General features: G+C 36.2%; 1 protein-coding gene across 8 annotated transcripts in view; it reads left to right on the top strand.

Annotated features, from left to right (window-relative positions):
- Positions 1 to 24210, top strand: part of BRD1 (bromodomain containing 1) — a 69209-nt gene that overhangs the window by 30628 nt on the left and 14371 nt on the right. For 6 of the 8 annotated variants that reach the window (XM_042872880.1, XM_042872881.1, XM_042872883.1 and 3 more), the window contains 5 exons: positions 869 to 1000; positions 1947 to 2075; positions 2842 to 3154; positions 3945 to 4205; positions 7400 to 7888. In XM_042872880.1, coding sequence (XP_042728814.1) covers positions 869 to 1000; positions 1947 to 2075; positions 2842 to 3154; positions 3945 to 4205; positions 7400 to 7888 — 1324 coding nt within the window. Of the gene's footprint in view, positions 1 to 868; positions 1001 to 1946; positions 2076 to 2841; positions 3155 to 3944; positions 4206 to 7399; positions 7889 to 18146; positions 18236 to 24210 lie in introns of those variants that run through there. The other 2 variants (XM_042872887.1, XM_042872886.1) reach the window with 2 other exon arrangements.

Below are 24210 nucleotides of genomic sequence, written 5' to 3'. Positions count from 1 at the left end.
TAATCCTCTAATGCATGCTTATTTTCTGTACTTGGTCCTAGTATCAGGACTTGTACTTCTTAACAGCCTTGTTTCTGGTGAATTATAAAACCCTATTTAACACTGTGATTATTATTCCAGCGTTCTACCTTTTCTTATGAAAAATAGTAAAAACAAACAAGAAAGGCTGTTTTCTGTGTATGCAGAACAAACTAAGTACTACAATGCTACAGGTATTTATGGACAGGTTGTCCAGTTCATTATTGATGTATTGTTACACTGCCTATTTGTAGTACTATTTGAAGTTATTTGAGAAACTGTTTTTCATTTTCTGTATTCAGGAGTCATAATGGTCTTGTTGCTGTTAGAAACGTGCTCTTAGCATGGCTGAAAGTGGCAGAGGTGGGCTGTGTTGACCACAGGGAGAACTTTGTTTTACCAGGCTTATGTGATATTTGTGGAGAAGCTGGGTGATATTAGAATGGAATAGTTCAGTTGGAAGGGACCCGCGAAGACCATCAAGTACCTGAGTACTTCAGGACTAGTTCTTCTGGTTTGGGTTTTGATGTGACAATACTGTATCTGATTTTGCAGCTGGGTTGTTATTTGCTATATTGCTTTTCTTGTGTAAATAATCTTCATTATAGGGCTGCTTTTCAGTTATATAAATTTTGCTTTGAGCTAGACAGTTCAAAAGTAGAACTGTATTATGAGCTGTATTATGTATTATGATATTATGAACCTTATTACCAAGTGCTCTATTTAAAAAAAAATAAATAAATAAACTTCATTTTTGCTGTGACTACACTTCTGGAATTGTATAAAACTGGCTTATAGAAAGTGATCAGTTGTTTTCACTTCCTGACGATCTTTCTGATTCTTTTCTTAGAGAGAAGATGATGAAGAAATGCAAGCCTTAAAAGAAAAATTGAAGTACTGGCAAAGGCTGCGTCATGATCTTGAAAGGGCACGCTTACTGATTGAGCTGATACGTAAGCGTGAAAAATTAAAAAGAGAGCAGGTAAATGGAGTATGATTTAATTTGGTGAGATCTTTCTGAAGAAAACATGACTAAGTATTCTCATGCACTTTTTGCAATACGAAGAGTATGCTGTTTGTGTGCATGCTCACACACAAGCTGATTAAAATATATACAATTACTTAACAAGCCATTCAGCTGTATTTTCAAAGTTGTTTGATTTCTGAAGAGCTGTAGCAAAATTTATCATCACATTTTCCTAACAAAAAGCCTTTTCTGAGCAGCACTTTTTTATTTTTCTGACAAATGAGTGACCACTGCATCTAATTCACAGGACATTAGAGTTAACATAGCTGGGATTCAGATGTGAGAAAGTGATTCTGCAGAAAGATAACATTTTTCTATAGAAACTGTGAAAGTAACAAGTTTGCCTTTAGAGTCTTTAATTGTTTTTTTTTTGAAACTCACTTTGTGTGTTTATATTATTTATATATTCACACCATTGATGTGTGATAAGAATTGCGTTTTTCCATATCGAAAGTATTTCAGTGCTGACAACTGAAGGTTAATTTTAAACATGTTACTTTTAAATTCTTAAGTTTTCTTTTGCTTGTCATATACGCACCTATTCTTATTTAACAGTGTCTCAAATAAAGAATTTATGTTAAAAATATAAATAATGCTGCAAAACTCATTGTAGATACAATAAAAACTTGAGCTGGGAAGCTGAAGTTGAAACTGAGTCTGCAAGAGAGGAGTAAGAATAATTTCTCATTAGCTGAAAGCATACGTCGTACCAGTTCAAAGTGATAATGCTGAAAGTAATATTAAGATGTAGAAATATTAGTTTTGAAAACTTATTTTCTTTTATATTTCAGCTGAAGCACTGTTTTTATATAGTGTTTCATATCTTACTGCTGCAAGACAACTTATGTTAGAACAGTATTTTAATAAGTATGCAATTATTTATTTTTCATTACTCTTTTAGGTCAAAATTGAGCAGGTTGCTATGGAACTTCAGCTTACTCCGTTCACTGTCCTCCTTCGATCAGTCCTGGATCAGCTGCAAGAAAAGGATTCTGCTCGTATATTTGCTCAGCCAGTGAACCTTAAAGAGGTATGTTTTAAGCTTAATTTTTTTTAGTGTTTTCTTATGTTTAGCTATGACTTGATGGCACCACAGTAGAAGCAAATTGTTGCATCATGTAATTGGTAGCAATGTTACCTTCTAACCTCCATTCTGATGCCTTTTGTTTTATAACTTCCTACTGTGAAAGTATGTTCATATACCAAAGTAATTTCTGGTGAATACTTGTGCAGAATGAAGTGGCAGTATTCTATATTAATAGTACTTATTTCCTGCTATATGATTATTTGATGAAGCAAATTTGAACAGTGTCTTAAAAATTGAAATGTGGATGCTGTATTCTCAGTTGGAGGTAAAACTCCTTTTCATTTACCTTGAAAAAAAAATATATATAGAATATATTATATATAGTCTCTATATATGCATATGTTTGCATGTATATTTGCATATGCACATAGCATTTATAAGTATATATATATATGTTATACATTTATACGTGTATAAATGCATTTATATACCTACATATATGCATATGCATACATGAATTCTAAAAATGAGTAGTTTCAGCATCTGTTAGTAGAACTGTGATTTGTTACATGGATACAAAGTCATGTAATATGTAATGTTGGTATGTAAATGTTTACTATCTCAAGATACACTGTTCTTAGCTATATTTTGCATTTAGTAATTTGAGCTGTTATTCTCTTAAAACACGCAAAACAGTTAGTAGCTGATACTACTTTATCAAGAAAATTTTATTGTACTTTTACCCACTGTTTTAAATATTTATTCAAAGGTTCCAGACTATTTGGATCATATTAAACATCCTATGGATTTCTCCACCATGCGAAAACGGTTAGATGCTCAAGGCTATAAAAACCTCAGTGAATTTGAAGAAGACTTCAATCTTATCATAGATAACTGTATGAAGTACAATGCAAAAGACACAATATTCTATAGAGCTGCAGTGCGGTTACGAGATCAAGGAGGTGTAGTTCTCAGGCAAGCTAGGAGAGATGCTGAAGGAATTGGTTATGATAATGAAACTGGAATGCACTTACCTGAACGGCCTAAACTTGAGTCACCACAGCCTTTCTCTTGGGAAGATGGTAAGAAGGTTTTTGGATTATTTTTAAAACCTGCATTTTTGGCTCCTCGCATTCCATGCAGATGTTTGTAATTGTAGCTCTTCAGGTTATTCACCATAATTCTTTTTCTCCACTGCAAACAGTTCTTGAAAGATTAAGTTGATTCTCTTCAACTAGATCTGCCATTGGAAAGCGTTGTCTTCCAGATTCTTACTTTGGCAGCGTTAAAGCCTAATTTGACAAGTTGCATGAAGAAGGTTTTTAAGTTGAGTGCCTTATTTTACATGTTATATATGGTCATAGGACATGGAAGATGACTACCAGCACACATAAATTTCAGTGCATTCTTAAATAACCTATTCAGTTCTAACAGTCAAGGACGCTTGTAATGCTGGGAATTAAAATGACATCTTTAAAATGACTGGTTTTCTGAGGTTTTGAAAATGAAGGAGAATGATTGACATTCTTTTTACATTAGTGTAATCTTGGTCTGTTCCTTGACAAGAAAGAAATCACATCATAGGTTAGAAAAGGTTAATTGTCTTCTTTCTGACCTTGCTCTATTACTTATCTTTCTTGAGAAAAATACCACTCAAGAAGAACAGTAGCAATATTGTACAATAGAAACTTACGCCAGCGTAGGTTCTTCACTGAAGATAGTGAAGCTAACTAATACTGTAATCTAAGTAGCTTTTGATAGCATTTTTTAGTCAGCATGTGATTTATTTTTTGTTTACTCACTCATTTTTCCTGTTGGAATTTTATTTGGAAACATTAAACACATTTTGAATTATATGTGTTTTGACTTAAGTTGATAGGTTACTGAATCCTGCAAACCGAGTGCATATGTCCCTGGAAGAACAGCTGAGGGAGTTGCTAGAAAAACTTGATCTTACCTGTGCAATGAAATCCAGTGGGTCAAGGAGCAAAAGAGCAAAGCTGTTAAAGAAGGAAATCAGCAGTATTCGCAACAAGTTAAGTCAGCAACACAACCAAGCTCCTCAAATAGAATCAGGTATTGGGAGTTTTGAAGAAGAAAGTGCAGCACTAGAACAAGATGGAGAAGAAGAAGGTAAGATTTTTAAACCGTGTTTTAATTAGTACTAGTAGTTCTTCAGTAAAGGTGCTCTAATCATGTGAATTAAACGGGATACTTGAATATTTTATTTCATTTTTAAATGGACAGATAACTACTTATGTACAATAAATTTTTAAGAATATGAGCATGATCCCTTTAATGAAAACCTCCTTTCACAATAGCAAGGCTTTTTAAAAATCTGGATATTAAAGAAGGTAAAATACAAAAAATCTGATCGAAAAAGGAATTGAGAGTGTCTGAGTAGAAAGCATCTTCATACTTTACAAATCCACTTAAATGCCAAAATATATATTGGGGATCATGTGAGCCTAAGCCAACAGTGCTGAGAATGCTGGCTGTTGTACTGCATTTTCTAGCTTTTCTATCCTCTCCTCTGCTAAGACTCTGGGAGGGCGGAGTTAGGAGAGTAGATATGTTTGTGTGTTTGTTTGTTTCCCTTTTAATAATAGAAGCTACCTATTGATAGGAGTCATCAAACTTCATGTTGTTGAATTAAGGCACCTAAATCTAACCAGCCCTTTCCCTTGTGCCTTTCTTCCTCCTCAGAACAGTGTTTTCAGAACTATACCAGCTCTTTGCTAGGCCCCACTGATTCCATTGAGAACAACTTGCTAGAAACACCTAACTATATATTACAATTCACTGTTGTATTTGATTCTTCTATTGTAACCTAAGTTGCAGAGTTAAAAGGATGCAATCAAATCCACTTTGCAAAATAAATTGAAGTTTTGAGTTTCTTGGTCAGCTCTTCTCTGAAAAGCTAACCTATTTTTATTTAGGAGCACTATAGATGTATTTCATTTTGAATAACAGCATTGAGTGGGGGGAGGAAAGAGCGAAAGGGAAAGTGCAAGTGTGTTTAGTAAAAAAAAAAAAAAAGAATAGTCCGGTGCAGATTAATGCTGTCAGCATATTTGAGAGGTGAAGTGAATAAAAAGACTGTCCTTAACTGCCATTCAAACAGTAACATAGTGTTTGTTTCTTACTGTGGTTAAGAATGATTTTCAGATATATAATTCATTTGAGATTTGAGTGACAGCAGTTAAAAAAAATAATTATAGCTGAATCGACATATGACTTATCCTGTTCTGAAGTTGTTAAAAATTCTTAAGATGTTCTATGGTGTTTTATTTATTTCAACCTCTTTCAAGCAATGTTGCCTCTGAACATAGTGATTTAGGAATTTAATGTACTTTGTCATATAAGTACGCTATCTTGTAGCTTAACATTTTCATTACACAGCCCTTAACTTCTGCAGCTAATGTGCAAATACTAGTCCTAAAAGTGAGCAGTAACTGTTTCTGTATTTTATAATAGGTTAATATATATATATATATATAAAGGCATGATCCAGAGTTGATTGACATTGCTTTTACAGTTACAGTGAAGAGTAGTTAGCTATCAGTTCAAGCTGCAGTTTTGAAGTGGAAGTTACTTAGAGGAAAGAGAACAAATTGCTAAAAAAAGAGAGAGGGACCACATTAGATTGGAATCCTCTGCCCAGGGTCTTTATGAGAGCTGACTTTAGAAGTGCTGTGAATTATCTGTAATTTTACAATTCTGTTTTAAGTCTGATTATGTGAGAAATCAGTAGCAGAATAATCCAGTGACATTTATTTTTTCATGTCTGAATAGTCTTTTCTTCTTCAGTGCGTAGATCTTTCTAAGAATCTTAACTATAATTGAGAGAAAATTACAGTTTGTTCAAAAATGACAGTGACATTGGATATTCTAAACCATGGGCTTTTTCAAATTGGCACTTTGTTAAGTAACACAATTGAACGCTAAATTTTATTCTGAACATTTTTTACCAGTTGTAATACTTGTATGCTTTCAGAGGATGAGAGTGTAGTCGCACTATTTGTTAAACACTGTATTTTTAATATGAATTGTGCTACTGTACAGATGTACCTTAAATGATGTGGCACTTCTACCCCTAGAAGTCACTAATTTCAAAGTAACCATTACTAAACCAAAGCACAGAAGACTACTCTATTTAAGCCTCTACATGTAGAGGATTTAAATCCTTGTTGTTACATCTTGCTGTGTCACCTTTCATCAGGTGACGCAAAATTAATTAAACTTTAAAATTTCATTTGATAGTGTAAACATTACATTGGCATCGTATAGTTGTTCTTACAGAATAAGCATCATCTTTTGTCTCATTTCAGTTCTTAAAAGATCATTGTGGGAACTGTAAAGATTTTGAGGTCTCTGTTTCAGCAGGTTGGGTAGTCCTCTTGCTTTTATTTAGGAATGCTACAACAGTAGAATGCTTCTTTCGCATCATTTGAGATGAGAAATTGAATCTGGTTCTATATGCTCATGTTTATGTCTCTGTATTGTCTTCTCTCAGTTTGAAATTATTTAAATAAACTGAGAGAGGATAATGGGGAAAAAAGGGGGAGGGGTGAAAGAAAATTAGTAGATGATGTCTTTTCTGTTTTCTGTCAGGTCTACGCTGTCACATCTGTATTTGCCAGCTAGTGCCTAGTAAAGCTGCAAGACTTTAGGAGTGGAGTGTTTTGTTTGTTTGAGGGGCTTTTTTTTTTTTTTGAGAGAGGGAGAGAGATTTTTTTGGGGTTTTTTTTTTTTTTTTTTTGTAAATTAAACTATTAGTGAAAACTGTAAAGCAGCTTTGCAGAAATTGCCTTTCGTAAATTTTGTATTGCACTTGAATTCACTCTGGTAGATCAGGTTACAGATACAATTTTTAAACAATTAGCTGATTAAAATTTGTCATAGGCAGGTAAGGTGTATATAAAAAAAATTGTATAATGTATTTTATCAAATATTTTACTTGAATGGCAGTGTAAGTGCATTTTAACATAATCATCCACCACCCCAACTTTCTATTAAAAAAAAAAAAAAAAAAGTTTTCTTAGTTAATGAAACTAACATAACTGCATGAGAAGTAAGAAGTACCAAGCGTAAATTGTTAACACCAACTATAAATACCTACTTTTCTATCCGTGTTACATGCCCAGTATAAAAGTAGGAACTACTAACTAGGACAGATTGTTGTTAGTCAAGAATTGTTTTTAAAATGTTATGCTTTGTTTCCAAACAACAATTTATTTGGTGGGCTGCACATTTATAGTGAGTTTTATAATAGACTTTATAACTACAAGTTTTCAAAAATCACACTCTATTTATAATTTTTTCAGGAGATAAATCTCCCCCTAAACTTGAACCATCAGATGCATTACCTCTTCCTTCAAACTTGGAGACTAATTCAGAACCACCAACCCTCAAACCAGTAGAACTCAATCCAGAGCAGAGTAAGCTTTACAAAAGAGTAAAATTTGATAATGAATTATATAGCACTTGCATTCAGAAAGAAATAAATGGACACACTCCAGAACACTTACTTGACAGTAATCTCAATGAGTCGACTGTTTCTGCTGTAGCTGAGTCATCAACTGATGTAAACAGACGTACATCCATTCTCTTCTGCAAATCGAAAAGTATAAGCCCCCAAAAGTCTGCAAAGAACACTGAAACCCAGCCAACTTCTCCACAGCTAGGGACCAAAACCTTTTTGTCTGTAGTCCTTCCAAGGTTGGAGACACTTCTGCACCCAAGGAAAAGATCAAGGAGTGCATGTGGAGATTCTGAGGTTGATGATGAGTCCCCTGTAAAGCGCTTGGATACAGGTAAATGTTACAAAACTTATTTGAATGGATGCATCTCAGAAGTTAACATACCTGTAATTGTTAATGTTCCAATTCTAGCACAAGTATTTCCCTTGCAGTTGAGTAATCAGATGTAGCCATAGTTCAGAAAATTACTGAATCATCTTTATGTTAGCATTTGGACTTAGTTAACCAAGTTTTCCTGTTTCACAGTTTTCATTTTGGCAATGTAATCTTTTAAGTTTACATGTCTGTGTGGGTGATGTTTTCATTTTTATTTACTTTTATTCTGATTTCCTTTTGTTGCATCCAGTGGGAAATATGAATCAGCTGTTGTTATTGTTTGTTTCTGTTTTTATTTTTTAAATTCCCTCTTAAGAGGATATTTCATGTGATGTCAAAACTAGGGTTTTTACAAGGAACGTGGAAGATGTGTGTTCCATATATGACTCCATTTTGCTATAATATTACTCTGAGCACATTTTCACAGTGGGAAACTGATGATAGTGTATGAGGTGCTTTGTACAACCATGTTTTTTATGGAAGTGTTAAAATCCCAAATGATAATGATTTTTTTCTGTGCTTCTCTTCTGAAGTCTGTGCACTTCAAATAAATAAAGAATAAATGCAACATTGTACTCCTAACAAGACTTACCTAAACAACCTTTGTATAACAAAGCTGTTTCGGTTGTGCAGTGCAATTAATTGTGACTCAGGCAACCTATAGTCTGTATGTTGTAGGTACTTGAATAAAGCCCTATTTGAGGAGGAACAGCAACATAAGGAAATTACACAAATGTATTTCCGTAACGCCATACGTGGCACTTCCTATGGCTTTTATACTGCCTTCTGAAATAAGTACTCTGTTCTATTGTTAGGTTGAAAAGGCCATATGTAGATAGGAGAAGAGCATGCAATTTTTCTGACTTTGAATGAAAGACGTAGGAATGTACTAAAAACTTCTGTTAAGAAGATATAAGTTTTTGTTGTTAATGATCAAATAAGAAGGGAAAATATTCAAATGCTAGGAAAATAGAATGTGAAAATAATAAGATGTGGTACAGTGGTGTTTCCAGCTTAGATTTTTGTTTATTTCCCCTCATTGAAAAACCTTCGCTTGCATTCCTTTCTTTGAAAGCTTGGAAAGAGCCCACAGATCTGATCCAAACTTCAGTTCTGAAGAAGGAATTGCGTGTGGCCTGTGCAATAAGAGAAGTGCATAAAACAATGTTAATGATGCAAAAAGCTTTGATTTCCAAATATTCAAATTTACCAATCTTTGATCTGAGACACTAACATTATATATCTTTCTACAGATTGTATTTTATCATATGCACAATGAATTATTTTATGTTAGATCATGCAAGGAGCTAGTCCTAAGCTTGAAACTTTTATGTTAAGCATTTTTAAATGAGTTTTTTTTAAGGAAGACTGACTTCATTCTTTAAATAAGTAAATCAAGCTGCTTGACTACGTTTAAAATCTATCATGTTCCTTTTCTCTCTGTGGAGTACATGTATGTAGGACAAATATGCTTTTAATTATGTTTAAAAATATATATATCCAAAGTTGTTAGGGTTGATTTTTTTTTTTTTTTTTTTTTTTAATCTCCTTCTAATTTTAGTACACTTTCCATTTCAGAATTTTCAGGCTGTTTTTTTCATTTGGTTGTCTGCTTTTCAGTTTTCTTGATTTGTTTTTTTAAAATATAATGTACAGATCAATGATAGGAATAAAATCCAAAAAGGTGTTTTTTTTATTTTACTGTTTAAAAAAATATCTGTAGAATCTTCCTGAAAGTAATGCAAATATGCCTGGAAGTTATTTTCACCTGAAAGTATTATAGTTTTCTTTAAAAGTACATGTTTTCTTTGAAGTTTGCATTGTTTCTTCCAATGTGCCAACTTGTTAAATTCTTGCTCATGTGCTTCTTTTTTCATTTGCAACCAAAATTTTTGCTTTTACATCATAGATTTTTCTCCTTATATTATTTTCAAACATGCCTTCATGGTAATTTGAGCAATTTGCAATTGACAGTTATTTTGAGCTACCGTTTAGCAAGAAATCAGCATAAGTCTGCTTTTCTGCATATCTGCTTTTTAAAATATCGTATTAGTTAATTATTCTACTTTTGCATATGCAAGCTGTTGTAGATTCATGCAGATGTCTGTGTTCTGGTAAGATTCAAAAGAAATAAGATGATGTATACAGTAATACAGTCTCTTTTTTTCACTGAATTCTAATTTAGTACTACTGTAAAGAATGTTCTTTGAAAGAATTCAGCAGACATGACTCTTTTTCTTTCAAAGACGTGGCATAACAGATAAGGCTTACTTCAGGCTCCTTATGCACATTCTTGGAGTTGGTACTTTCATGAGCAATCACTGTAACTTCAGTTATTATCGCACTGCGCGGTTTACTGGTATGAATGTTAAATATCCATAAGAACTGAATATACAAGGCTTGGGAACACTGATCTCTAGAAAGAATAACTGACCAAGAGCTGCACCCAGACTGCTGGGTGCATATCAGATTTCTTTCCTCTTTCCTTCCTTTCTGATATGGTGGATTGTTTTGCTCTCTTCCCTATTTCCTGCACATTATTTGGGGATGACTTGTTTTGTCACTCTCCTTTTATTCAGGAGCCCTCCTTTTATGTCACTCTTAAGTTTTCTTGCATGAGATTCAGAACGAGTCTCCAAAGCTTGCCTAGTTAGGTGAAACCATGCGTACTTTGTCTGATGCTGCCATATTCTCATAAAGTGCCATTTACTGTTCTCTCCAGAAGTACTGTTGAGGCTGGTCTATTTGCCGGTTAGTTTAAAGAAAGAAAAAATATGAATCAGTTTCTACTCTAGCTTTATTTCTAGCATTTGTCAGAAATAACTGCTTATTGCACAGCATTACTTAATACTTCTAGAAAGACCAAAAGCTGTCTTTAATATTCTGGCCCTCTTTTTTTATATGAATCATTTTTTAAAAAAAGATTGAACAGTAGGTTTCTTCTAGGGCATTATCCCACGGATGTGTAATGCATCTTTCTTCATAGCTGCCATGTGGAGATTGAAAATTACGTAACAAGGAAATGTGTTTTTAAATGTTTGATACATGCTTGAGGCATCTTATTGCTTTGCATAGTATCTAACAATGTCAAAAAGAAGAGAAGTTTTACTTAAGAAATTTTGGTCACACTGGAGATCACTGTAATTCTTGAAGTTCAGACATGTCAAATCTTAACTGCAAGGTAAATGATCTTTATGAAGTACTTATATCACATGTGCCGTATATTTTGTTGTAAATCTGAATCCTTTTCATCAAGTTGGGTTAGTATCCGAAAATTGATTGGAGAATTGAGCTCATCAATGAATAGCTTTATTAACCATTTGAAAGTTTGCTTTTATCAGTTATCAATTAATGAATGTAATTCTGATAAACTGAAAAAAGTAACTGTTTCATGATACCTTTTAATTAAAAAATGGTAAATCAAGTCCAGATTAAATTTTCAAGTTGGTCTTGATTTTATTGGTCACCTTTCATAAATGTAGGGTAGTAATTTATACTTACTATGTTCACCCTCTTTTTTTTTTTTTTTTTTTTTTTTTTTTAAGCAGAAACAGACTATGCAAAATTTACTATTGTAAAGCCATCACTTGAACTTACCATAGGTTTAAGGTTGCAAATAATGACTATTATAGTGCAGTACAGTGGTTTTCTGGTACTTCTTAGCTAGATAACAGTAATACGGTATTTTAGTGTAAGTTCAGTTACTCAGTATTCTTCACACTTGGCATTACACAGATTTTCTCAGGACGCTGAAACAAACTCAAGCATGAATTCAAGTATGAATGCGGCAAAAAGCGCAGATTTGAAGTTGAATGGGGCAACTGTCATTTTGCAGTATGTACTTTGCATGTAGTTGTCAGTATACAGCAAACACGATTATGCCTATTAAATCTACTAGCAAGTGTTGACCTTCGTTTCTGCCTGGTTGTTAAAAAATGCTCTTCGGCAGATAAGAATTGTCTTGAAGTAACCTGTATTTGAATTCCACTTGCACTTGATACATTTTTTTTTATTGTAGTGATGAGCATTTTTACTCAACTTTTTTTTAACGTAGTAAGGGCAGGTTATGTTTGGAGTAAATCAGAGCACAGGTTATTTCTTGGATTCTTCAAGATATTTCTGTTATATCTTTGACTCTGGAACACAAGTCATCTGGGTTACGAGTTAGACTTCTGTGTAGAATTCACTCACCATTCTGTAAATTGGAGAAAATAATAAAACTAATGCATATCTAAGAACTTAACTGAAACTTTAAACAACATTCTAGGCTAGAGATGGCTTGGTGGGAATCAGATAACAGAACTATTGAAGTCTAGTTAACATACACACTGTCATTCTTGTCTTGAAGAGTAAAAGTCAGTAACTTGTCTAGATGTCAGTAGTTTTAATTCTTTTATGCATTGAATTATGCCTACTTTTTTTTCTTTAAATGCATACAGATTGCTTCCTGTAAAATCTGAAATTTAGATATTTAAGCCTTTAGTGATGTCCAAAATCTTCAACTGCCTGCTGAAAGTATAAGACTTTTTAAGGTGTATGTTCGAAGAAAGCATCGAGGACTGTGTAAGCTTGTAAGGAATTGTCTGCTTTCCTGTTAAGTTTGCCAGTGTACAAACTACAGGAGCTCAACTGCTTAGTTGTCAGGATAGAGCTATGCACAGCAGCATGTAAGTACCAAACAGGCTGAGAAAGCTAAGTTGGACTAAAATACTACCAAAATTATTGGGGAAAATCTCTGTTTCTTGGAGGGAGACTTGGGGAGGGTGAAGAGCGTTTATGTCTTAACGTGAATTACGTCCACGACAGTGGAGTGAGTTAAAGTGTGCAGTTAAGAAGATTTTCTTGGGTTTTAGTCTCATCAGTCTCCTTGAAAGCATTATCTTTTGGGTTATTTTAAACATACTAATTATTAACACCCGGTTTACAATTGTTTTCTAAGATTTGTATAACTGAATTTTCTGTAATAATAGTAAAAAAATATATATATTCTAAATGCCCGTCTGTTTTTTCTTGATGCTGTTGAAATTATGGGAGAGTTTTTCTGTGTTTCAAGTTTTTTGGACTGCTTAGCTCATTTCTTCTCCCAGGCTTTGCCTTTTAAAAGATAAAATGTCATAGCCCACTGTGTGCTTCATCTGTGGCGTATAACACTAATTCATTTTTTTTCAGTGTGGTGCAAACAATGGGATAAGAACTGTGAGATCTGTTGAATATATTTTAAAAATAGTAAAATTAAAAAAAAAAAAAAGTGGAGATCTATTTAATGCTAATAAATTAAGCATAACACTTGCCTTGGTGGTGGTGCTCTGTGTAAATGACCTTTCTTAAAATTCAGACTTTGATATTATGAAGTTCTTTGTACTGGAGTTCATCAAATTAGCATCTCACAGATGAGCCTTATCTTTGACCCTTTTCGGATGTACTTGCCTGGAGGTCTGGATGAAATGAACAATTGTAAGAATGAATAGAGTGCCTCCAACACTAACTTCAGACAGTGAACATGTAAGGGAAAAATACATGTGTCTTAAGGCTTGTTCTAGTATGATTGGAGAGAAGGTTCCCGTAATATGACATAAAATGTTTGACTGCAATATGAAAATCTCGCTCCCTGTCCTCTCTTCCCCCACACACACCTGCGTTGTTTTTTGCTTCCTTCACATCCTTTGTGGATGACAAAATTGTATGGTTATGTGCATAAAGAGATCTGTCTCATAAAGAGGGATTATGGAATTTGGCATTATGTACTCTCTCACTGTATCATATATGGCCTCTGAATCTGTCCCTTCTGAGATGTAATTGTTATGTCTAGTTTGGTCTTCAAATCAGTTGGTTATATGTTACTGCTCTTTTTTTTTCTTTTTTTTTTTCCAGCACATTCACTGAAATAGAAAACAAAACAAAACAAAAAAATACTGAACTCAAAAATTATGAATCCTCCATCAGTGATACATTTCTAGCCTTTTCTGTTCTGATAGAGCAAACTTCAGTGTTCAGGAGCAACTTAGTGTTTTATCAGCCTTCAGTCATTCCCTTTATTACACAGTCTTTCTGTGCCCATATGTTTTTCTAAACTAATAGTCCTCTACAATGACTTGGATGACACCCTGCCACTGTGGAGTGCTGACTTAAATACTCTACAAAATAGAGGTACAAAGGGAAGATGACTGATTAGTTTCTGCTGTGGCAGTACTGTAAGCAGAGATAAGAATTGGAAGTAAAAGGAAACTTGAGTTTGAAGGCTCATTTCTGTGGAGAAAAAATTGTTTAGAAAATTGTTAGTGGCAGTTACATGATACCGATATCTTCTCTGAGTTGTTAGGTGAATTCATCAAAAGCTCCTAAAAAGTTTGACTTCAGCCTTTCAGGTCAGACCTCAGACAAGATTTTTTTTTTTTCCTCTTGGAAATGCCAAGTAGGAAGTAGGGATTCCTTGAGCCAAGTAGGAAGAAAATAGAAAGAAATTGAAGAAATGATATAGTACTTGATTTGTGAATTTATGTTTGTGTATACTTTTAAAATGGAAAAGAGTGTGTAAACATTTCTACAGGTACAGTGATTGGCAACTGGCACTGATGCTCCATGCTATGGGAAAATACGAAAATGAAAATTGCTTATATTTTTTTTTCTCTAATGCTCACAGTCCCCTCTGAAATCATAATGTTCATGAAATTACAGTGGTATCTTCTAAGTAGCAGCAGTATCTCCAGCTGATTTAGCAAAAGACAGTTAAGTTAATACTGTAAATCTGAGGAAAATATGCAGAAGATATTCTGGGCTGATTATCTCCCTGTCTTCCCTACATGTAGCAATTCTTCGGTTTATTCTTTGAAGTTTTTCTTGTGGCTAGATCACAGTAGGAACTGTTGCTATAAATTACTTAATCTTTCAGGAAAAAGAAGTAAAAGCAGTGATTTCTCTGAAAAGGCACCTTCTACTGTAAATAATTGGTTGTTGGGTTTTTTTTCTGTTTGCTTTATTTTTGGTAGTTGCCGAAGACCATAAAACATGTACAGTATTAATCAGTGTTAGGTTGACCTACATGTCAGGCAGCATAAGGAGGTGGAAATAATAACTACTTTGTCTTTCAGACCTTGAGAAGCATGTCAGTACCAAGTAGTGTTTTGAGTTACGTTTCTTTGGTAACTGGTTTTCAGCTTTTTATTTCACCAAGACCCCATTAGAGATGGTAAAATCCACAGATTTGTTGATCAAGGCACACAGTGTATGTGCTTCAGCTATGAATGCTAATTTGAAGAGTCACTGAACTCTGACTGTTGACAAAAACAAGCCTAGTGAACTTCTTTGAAACTAAGGTTGACTGCTGAGAAAATAATATTGTGCCAGTGGAATGCAGTCAGTTGTGGTGGGTTGATAGTCGTTTGTGCTGCTGCTCTCTCACTCTGCCTCCTCAAAAGAATAGAGAGAAAATATAATGAGAAAAAAACTCATGTTACGTGCACGTAAATGACAAAGGAAAAAAAAAGAAACCAACAACAACATGGCCCATACACAGAAGAAAAAGAAAAAATAAATTACTCTCCTTAATATCAGCAGGCAGTATCGACCCACTTCTTGGGAAGCAGCGCCTTGGTACATGAAGTGGTTGCTTTGGAAGACAAAGGCCTTTGTTGCAAATGTTCCTGCCACTTTTTTATTTCTCCTAGGTTTTATTGTTAAGCGTGACGTTATAGGGTATGGAGTATTCCTTTGGTCACTTGGAGTCATCTTGTTCCCTCTCCATATCTTGCCCATTCTTGCCTGCTTGCCCTGAGAGACAGCTTTGTTGCCTTGCCGGCACCACTCAGCACTAGCCAAAACAATTGAGCAATTTCGCCACTTTTCTAGCCACAGCTGCAGAGCACAGCAATGTATGGGCTGCTGCTGGGGAAGTTAACTGCATGCTAGCCAGACCCAGTACATCAGCGTACTGTACATAACATCTGAGTTCCAGTCATTATCGTGTATGTAGGTGCAGTCCTGTAATTTTAAGAATACAGGTAGGTTTTTAATGTCAGCAGAACTGTTTGGAGGTAAAAACGTTTTGGGAAATTTTTAACTGATAACTCTCTTACGTGTTTCCCATGCATTAATCAGACATAGTTTCTTAAGTGTGCATAGGGCAATCTGCACTTTCTATTCACACTTCTGGAATGAAACAGAAATTAATAATTTGCTTTTTAAACACCTGTAAGAGGCAAATAAATTGTAAATGACATGCCTTTTTTTAATAAGCCACAATTGTTGGAAATGCTTATATAAAAATAGCACTGAAGTTCACTTGTCTGTGTTTTTTTTCCTTTGGGTATCATGACCAGTAATTGTGTTCCCTCAATTAAAGGGAAACATTAACCATCAAAGAATTAAAAAAAAAAAGGATGAGATCTCCACATAAAATCCTTAAGATGATAATTTAAGAAAAGTAAGTTCTTAGTCTGCATTTGTAGGTCCTGCTGGACAACCATGAAAGACTGCTGGGCACTGTTTTTTTATGTAAGATCAGTTGACAGGTAATTCTCATGTTGTTTCACATTATATATTGAGAACAAAAATAATATTTTTAAACTTAAGCTTTTAACAGTGACCTTTCGGTTTTTCTTTCTTTTTTTGTTTTATTTATATCTGGATTTTAAGGCTCTGAACATAGAAATCTGATCTCAAGGCTTCATAAATAGTTTGCCAAGATAAATTGTCTTAAGTATTAATGACTTTCTGTGGTCATTATATTTCTTGTGTCCTGGATGGCCTGTCATTTATCTGTTTATAAATACACGCTTAGGTCTTGTATTTTGCAGTCGTCTCTGTATATTTTGCATATCGTAAAGCATACCAACAAAAGCTGACTAAAGAATTCAAGTTTTAAATTTGAAATCTCAGTCTTAAATTCCTTATGTTTGTGCTTGCCCTTGCTGATACTGATTACTACTACTGCCACTCATCAGTCTTCTCCTGTGCCATCAAAAGAGCTGGTACTCTCTGGAAAAAGTAACATTTTTAAAGAGAGATGTGTACTCTTAGCTCTTCTTTTTTTTTTTTTTTTTTTGCTGGAATGTTTAAAAATCTCTTCTACTAGTGTTGCTTCTCAGCTGTATTTTAAATTGTCTTAATCATCCTGCAATACAGTAATCCCAGTGTTGCAGTTAAAAGTGCAACAGACAATCCTTGTCTTGTGGAAGTTGCAATTATTAAATTTTGGTTAGTTTTCCGTTCTGTTGTGCAGTTCTTATTCAGCTGTTCTAACAGATATGTAGCGACTTCTTACTCCCAGTTTTGAAACCAAAACAGTAGAGAGAGGATGAACTCTTAAGCGTTCTTTTGAAGCATATCAAACGGAGTCCTCTATGAGCTACTGAACTGTATTTATTATCTAAACCAACAGGGGTGATTTTTTTTCTGTTTTGGATCTTGAAATCTGCTGTACATCACATAGGTGCCACATCAGGCTCACATTCGGGATTTTTTTGCGTCTTGGAGTGGTTGGCCATATCCAAATTTTAAATACATTCAGTTTTAAAACCTTCATTTCCAAGGGGGGGCACTTCACCCCAAACTTTGGCATCTTCATGTTAAGAGGAGCTGATTCCCATTTTGTCTGCATTCTGTGAGGACTGTTTGAAGGGCTGTAAACTCTGTCATGCTCAAATATTTGTCTGAATATTCTGAAAAGAATTAATAGTTTCTAAAATTGTTACTGCACAGAGTTTACAGTAGGAAAAAGACATTCTCATAGGGTTAGTATGAAATTCACTTTTACAAACTTTCTGGATGTCTTCCTATTGCTACAATATTTGTCTTTTCAAGATCTCAGTTAAGAGTACAGTATCTTTTGATTATTTATTTATTGACTTAAAGTATCCCTTTATCCCCTGTCTCTGCATACCTACATACACTTAAAATAGGATCATCTTCTCCTAATTCTTGTTACGGTGATTTTTAGATCCATTTCAAAGCTGCTCTTGATGCATATCATACACTTGGAGATTGTATTGTATGCATTCACTGACTTTGATTCAGTCCTTTTTGTTGAAATAGAAAATAAGTGAAACCTTTAAATCTAGTTTCCTCCTTTGGAAACTGAAGCTGAATATTAGAATATTAGAATAAATGGAACACTTACATCAGTCTCACTGTCTCTGGACGCTGCTGTAAGGATGGCTTATTTATTTAAGAGGTCTGTTACCTTTCAGAGAGACTTAATTGCTTTTTCACTGTCTTCCAGGTTCTCATATTAACTAATATCATGCTGGGTACTTATCTCTTTGGATCCTAATTATTTTCTGTTATCCTCAACATGGAATGGAATTCAATTAAATGATCATTTTGGAACGCAGAAAGACTATTACATTTGAAGTAATTATTTTGGATCATGTTGGAGACACCAGCCATCCTTAAAACAAAACAAAACAAAAAAACACTGTTGGAGGAAGTCTTTGACATATATGAAACTATGTTCTTCATTCAATATAATGCCCCATTTCCGTAAGTTATGAAGTTGTACATGTTGTAGTATATGTGACTCAAATTAGTCGCAGATTTTTACCAGTCCCAGTGTTCTTTTTCCCTGAACATGCTCAGTGAGAGCGAATTAGTTAAGAATATTCCATCTTCATCTTTTTCCCTGCCCAAAAACCCAGTCAAATCTTCCTTGAAGAGCTAAATTGTGCAGTAGAATGTTCTACTTATTTTGTGTGTTTATGCATCTTTTTCTTTGTATATGTATTTCACTGAAGACTGTTGCTCATTTTGGGTAAGTGTACAAGTCAGGACTTGATTAGTCCTGGCTTGGTAAAATCAAAATAGTGTTATGTAAGTGCATTTTTGAATGTTCCCACTTTTTGGCGGTGATTGAAATGTAACTGTTTTTGTCAGTTCTCAGCTCTTCAGCTGTGGTAATATAGCACACTAGCACACTATCTCATTTTTTTTATATGTATAGCCTGATGCAAAGACAAGCATAATGAAGTTCTAATTGCTTTATAATAATTTTATACAAGTTCTACTTATTTAATTTGTTGCAGCAGAACTACAAACTGAGATTGCAATCTGAAATGCACAGTTGTGTATTCTGTGGTAGCATTTAGTATGTTTGTTCATCATGCTGCTCTTTGGATTATCTTGGGTTTTGTTCCTCTTCTCATTTTTCCAAATTTATACAATCTTTGTGAAGTTACCTTTTCCTGCTTCAATTAATATGGAAAGATAAGAAGATTCTGAGTTACTTGATGTAAGCAGTTTGTCTTAACTTCACTTTAAGGACAACCTGCTAGTTGCCTAGCAAGCTCTACATCCACGCCCTCTACCTAGAAAAAGCCTTAGGGATGGAGAGGAGTCAGGGTGTGTGAATAATGTGGGCTGTTTAGACGAGGAGAAATGGTAAGCCACCTACTGGCACAACTACACAGGCAGGAGTGTTATCTCACTGTGAAGCGAGTGATTTTTCAGGGCAAACTCCGGGCCAAGTTAGTGTGCTCCCCATTTTCCTACAACATCAGTCAAGAAAAAAAAGAGGGCTGTCATTATAGGGGACTCACTTTTGGGGGGAACCGAGGGCCCGATATGCCTCTCGGATCCATCCCACAGGGAGGTGTGTTACCTGCCTGGAGCCCACGTGAGAGATGTTGCTAGGAGACATCACGCTCCTGGTCAAGCCCTCTGATTATTATCCATTACTAGTTTTCCACATTGGAAATGAAGAGGTAGGCAAAAGAAGTTTTCGGGCGATCAAAAGGGGCTTTGGAGCTCTGGGAAGACTACTGAAGGGATCGGGAGCGCAAGTTGTGTTCCCTTCTGTCCTCTCAGTTGGTGGCTGGGATCCACACAAAAGGAGGAGCATGGACACACTGAAGGAATGGCTTTGTAAATGGTGTCACACTCAGGGCTTTGGGTACTATGGCTTGGGACGCAGCCATGAAGAGAAAGGGGGAATGCTGATGGTGGATAGGAACTGACTGGCTAGAAGGGCCACAGATATTCTTGGAAATAAGCCGGCTGGGCTGGTTAGCAGGGCTTTAAACTAGATATGTGGGAAGGGGGTGTACTGAGTGACAGAGAAGCGCATGGGAACACTCTCACCTTGGGAGGCGGTAAGGAGCTAGGGAGAGCTCCTCCAGGAGGGCAACAAGTGCCTCTATATCAATGTGTGCAGCATGGGAAAGAAACAGGAGGAGCTAGAAACCGTGGCACAATTGGGAAAGTATGACCTAATTGCTATCATGGAAACATGGTGGGATGAATTCCATGATTGGAATACCCTGATTGAGGACTACAGGCTTTTCAGAAGAGATAGACAGGGTAGGAGGGGTGGCAGAATTGGCCTCTGTGTTAGGCAGTGAATAGATTGCGAAGAGCTGTGTCTGAGGAACAGCCATGATAAGGTCAAGAGCTCGTGGGTAAAAATCAAGGATCAGTCCAGTAAAGGGCATCTGGTGGCTGGGGTCTGTTACAGGCCACCTGATCAGGAGGAGGCTGTTGACGAGGCCTTCTTGCTTCAGCTGCAGGAGGTGATATGCCTGCAGGCTCTTGTCCTGATGGGGGATTTCAACCACTCAGATATCTGCTGGGATAGCGGCATGGCGGGTAGCAGACAATCCAGGAGATTCCTGGCATCTGTCAAGTACAACTTTCTGGTCCAGGTAATAGATGGACCAACCCGAGGTGAAGCGAAGCCTTACTGGACCTGTGCTCGCTAATGCAGAGGAGAGCATTAGCGATGTTAATATTGGAGGCAGCCTCGGCTGTAGTGACCATGTCTTGGAGTTTGTGATCTTAAAGAATGTGGGCTTGACAAAAAGCAGAGCTAGGACCCTCTGCTTTGGAGAGCAAACTTCTGGCTGCTCAAGGAGCTGCTGAGTGGGATCCCCTGTCCTCAAGACATGAGTACAGAACAAAGCTGGGCAGCTCTTTAAGGACACCCTTCTGAGCACAATTGCTCTCCATCCCCCAGGAGAAGAAGTCAAACAGGGAGGCAGGCAACCATCGTGGCTGTGCAAGGACCTGTAGCTTAAACTGAGAGAAAAGAGGGAAACGTACAGAAAGTGGAAGCAGTGTTGTGCAGCCTGGGAGGAATACAGTGTTGTTGTCCATGTGTGTAGAGATAGGATTAGGAAAGCCAAGGTGCAGATGGAGCTGAACTTGGCAAAGGATGTGAAAGATAACAAGGGGTTCTACAGTTACATAGGCAGGAGGAGACAGGCCAAGGAGAGTGTTCCCCCTGTGATGAAAGGTAATGGGGAGCTGGCTTCCTCAGACACAGAAAGAGCTGAGGTTCTCAATGTATGCTTTGCCTCAGTCTTCATGTGTGATCAGGCTTCCTGTGTCTGCCAGGACCATGAGCCTCTAGGTGAGGGTGTGAGGAGTGGTTTCTGTCCCACTCTAATAGTGAAACAAGTCCAAGTCCTCCTCATGAAATTGAATGTGTACAAGTCCATGGGGCCAGATGATATCCATCCTAGGGTTCTGAAGGAGCTGACTGATGTGGTTGCCAAGCCGCTCTCCATCATATTTGAAAAATCATGGCTGTACAGTGAAGTCCCCAGTGTCTGGAAGAGGGGAAACGTATCTCCCATTTTCCAGAAAAGGAGAAAGGATGACCCAGGGAACTACAGGCTGGTGAGCTTCACCTCTGTGCCTGGGAAGATCGTGGAGCAGATCCTCCTGGAAGCTATGTTAAGGCACATACAAGATAAAGAGGTGATTTGAGACAGCCAGCATGGCTTCACCAAGGGCAGATCTTGCTTGACCAATCTGGTGGACTTCTGTGATGGAGTGATGGCTTCAGTGGATGGCGGAAGGGCGATGGATGTCATCTACCTGGACTACCTGCAAGGCCTTTGACAAATTCCTGGTTACAGAATGCATAGAGAATGATCTGCTCTGACAGTACCTTCTCCTATTTTATTGTGTTGGCCCATTATGTCAGAGGTGGATGTTGGTGGTATGGCAGTAGAGGTTGAGCCATCCCCCAGTATTCTGTTGGATTTTGTTGCCATGTAACAGATGGCAGTAGTCTGTCAAAATGGTATCTGACATGAATGGAAGTTCATATGAAGCAAAGGTGTGTTGTTGAATTCCTCCATACAAAAGAATGGCATCCTCTGGCATTTATTGACATTTGCTGAACAACAGTGGAGACTGCTCAGCAGATGCGAGCACAGTGAGATGGTGGTGGTGTGTTTCAGCAGTGATGACAGCAACAGTGGGTGTAGATTTTTACCAGGCTCTTGTTTATTGCTGTAAAAAATGCATAGCTAATGGTGGTAACTGTATTGAAGAAGAGTTTTGGAGTGTAGAATTTGTTCTGTCAGCGTTATTGTGCTCTTTGTATGTGTTGTAGTATTCGTGGCAATTAATAGGAGGCATTACTTTTGGAGTGACCTATGTAGTATATTTGTTCATTTTTTGCACGTTGGTTATATCATAAAGCAAAAAAAGGTTGCTGTCTGGATTTCTCTGTTATGTGGTTGCTTGGGAACTGCTGCATCTGTGAGAAGATAGGAGTGTTTTGCTTAAAGTGCTGAAGTGTTCCATTCTAAAGAAATTGTAAGAAGCAGGCAATATTTTAAGAGCACATTGCATAGACTGAGCCTCATGGTCTGTGTAAGCTGATGTTGTTAAAGGCTTGATATTGAGAAAAACTGTTCCTTCAGATGGCCTCATGTTCTCTGCTTTTCGTACTTCCCCATGCAAGAGAGAAATGTGTCTGGGGAGAAGAGGAGAAAGACAGTCAGAAAAACAGGCTTTTTTCTTTTTTTTTTTTTTTCCTCCAGTGTTGCCAAGCATTCTGTAGATTAGAAGAACTTTGCTGTAGAATGGGTTTTCATATTCCTGATGCAGTCTGTTTAAACTGGACTGTGACTGCAGAGAGCTGTCTCTGTTGCTGTGGTTGCGTGTTCCTGTTGCTTTCCTTGTTTCTCAACGTCAGCAGTCCTGAAATCCCACAGTTGCTTTTCGCAGTGTGTGCCTGCAAACTAGCTAATCACAGTTAGATTTCTTGCTCTTGAGGAGGTGCAGATGAAAAGAAACTGTTGCAAGGAACCAAGGATGCTCAACTGTCCATGGAAGTAGCAGCATAATCATAAACTTACTGAAGCAATCAAAATGGGAAGCCACCTCTGACACTTTTTTGTCCTAGTTATGTACGTGTATAGCACTGGTGTAAGTTGTATTTGGAATACATGTAGTTAAACGCTTAAATACTCGTAGGATGTTGAATATATATCTCCTTTAACTTTCTTAGTCCATTGGGAACCTGAACCCTGCTCTGGCTCTGATAGCAATGTTTACTTGGTCTGTCATGTAGTTAAAATGTAATCTGTGATCTAACTTGTTTCTGCTGATAGCTGATGTACATTAACTAGATGCCTCCATGATAAGTATTGTGTGCCTGGCTTGTGGCAGGATGAAAACAAAGAGTGAGTTTTTGCAACTCATTTGAAAAATAAGCCTGATGTACTGGGGAATAGAAAAGCTATTTGTAGAGACCTGAGAGATATATATATTTTTTAACCTTCATAGAATAGTTGTTCAGTTTTTCATTTCAGACAGTATATAAAGCATGCTATGATAGTTTTACGGGGGTGTTTAAGCCATCTCATAAAGCCTGCTCTGTTTTAACAGGTCTTTTAACATAGTCTAGGACTAAAGTCCTACTTTTTTTTTTTTCTTCTTATGTAGGGAGTTAAGGCAAATATAGGAGTTCAGGAACACTCTTAAATATTCTGTAATGTAAACTAAATAGCAGTGAAAAACAGTGCTCATATTTAAATATTACAGACTACTGATTAAACTCTTAAATATTATTGTTAATCTAAAGCTATGTCTGTGGGGGAGTGAGGTTACTAAATGGGAACACGTTGAAATAACTGTATAATATGAAGTAACGTGCTCAGCTTATTAGTTGTCATCCTTCTTTGCAGAAGTCTTTGTAGTAGAAAAAAACTGAAGCAAAACAAAAGGAATTTTGTGTTAATTTTCTTTTAGCTCAATGCCTTAGAGAGATGCATGTGAAAATGCATCAGTTAATTAACCATGAACAAAAATCATGATGATTTTTAAGACCAATAATAGGATGGCTGCGGTAAGGGGTTCGTTCTTGCATTAAGAGAAGTATGCTGGCCATAAATATTAAGTGAAAGCTTTAAATATTGTCAAAAAATAAGTGTAGTCAGAATTGAGTTCATGTTAAAACTCTGTTCTCTTTGAGGTCTTCAGCTTGCAGTAGATGTTTGCATACTAATTCTGTTGTCTTCAGCCATTTTTTTTTCTGTTGATATTTTGGAGTTGAT

The sequence above is a fragment of the Lagopus leucura genome, unplaced genomic scaffold (genome assembly GCF_019238085.1).
Source record: "Lagopus leucura isolate 7727_CA_CO unplaced genomic scaffold, USGS_WTPT01 Super-Scaffold_100008, whole genome shotgun sequence".
Classification (NCBI taxonomy): Eukaryota; Metazoa; Chordata; class Aves; order Galliformes; family Phasianidae; genus Lagopus; species Lagopus leucura.
The sequence above is the reverse complement of the archived record's forward strand: the minus strand, read 5'-3'. Positions and strand labels throughout refer to the sequence as shown.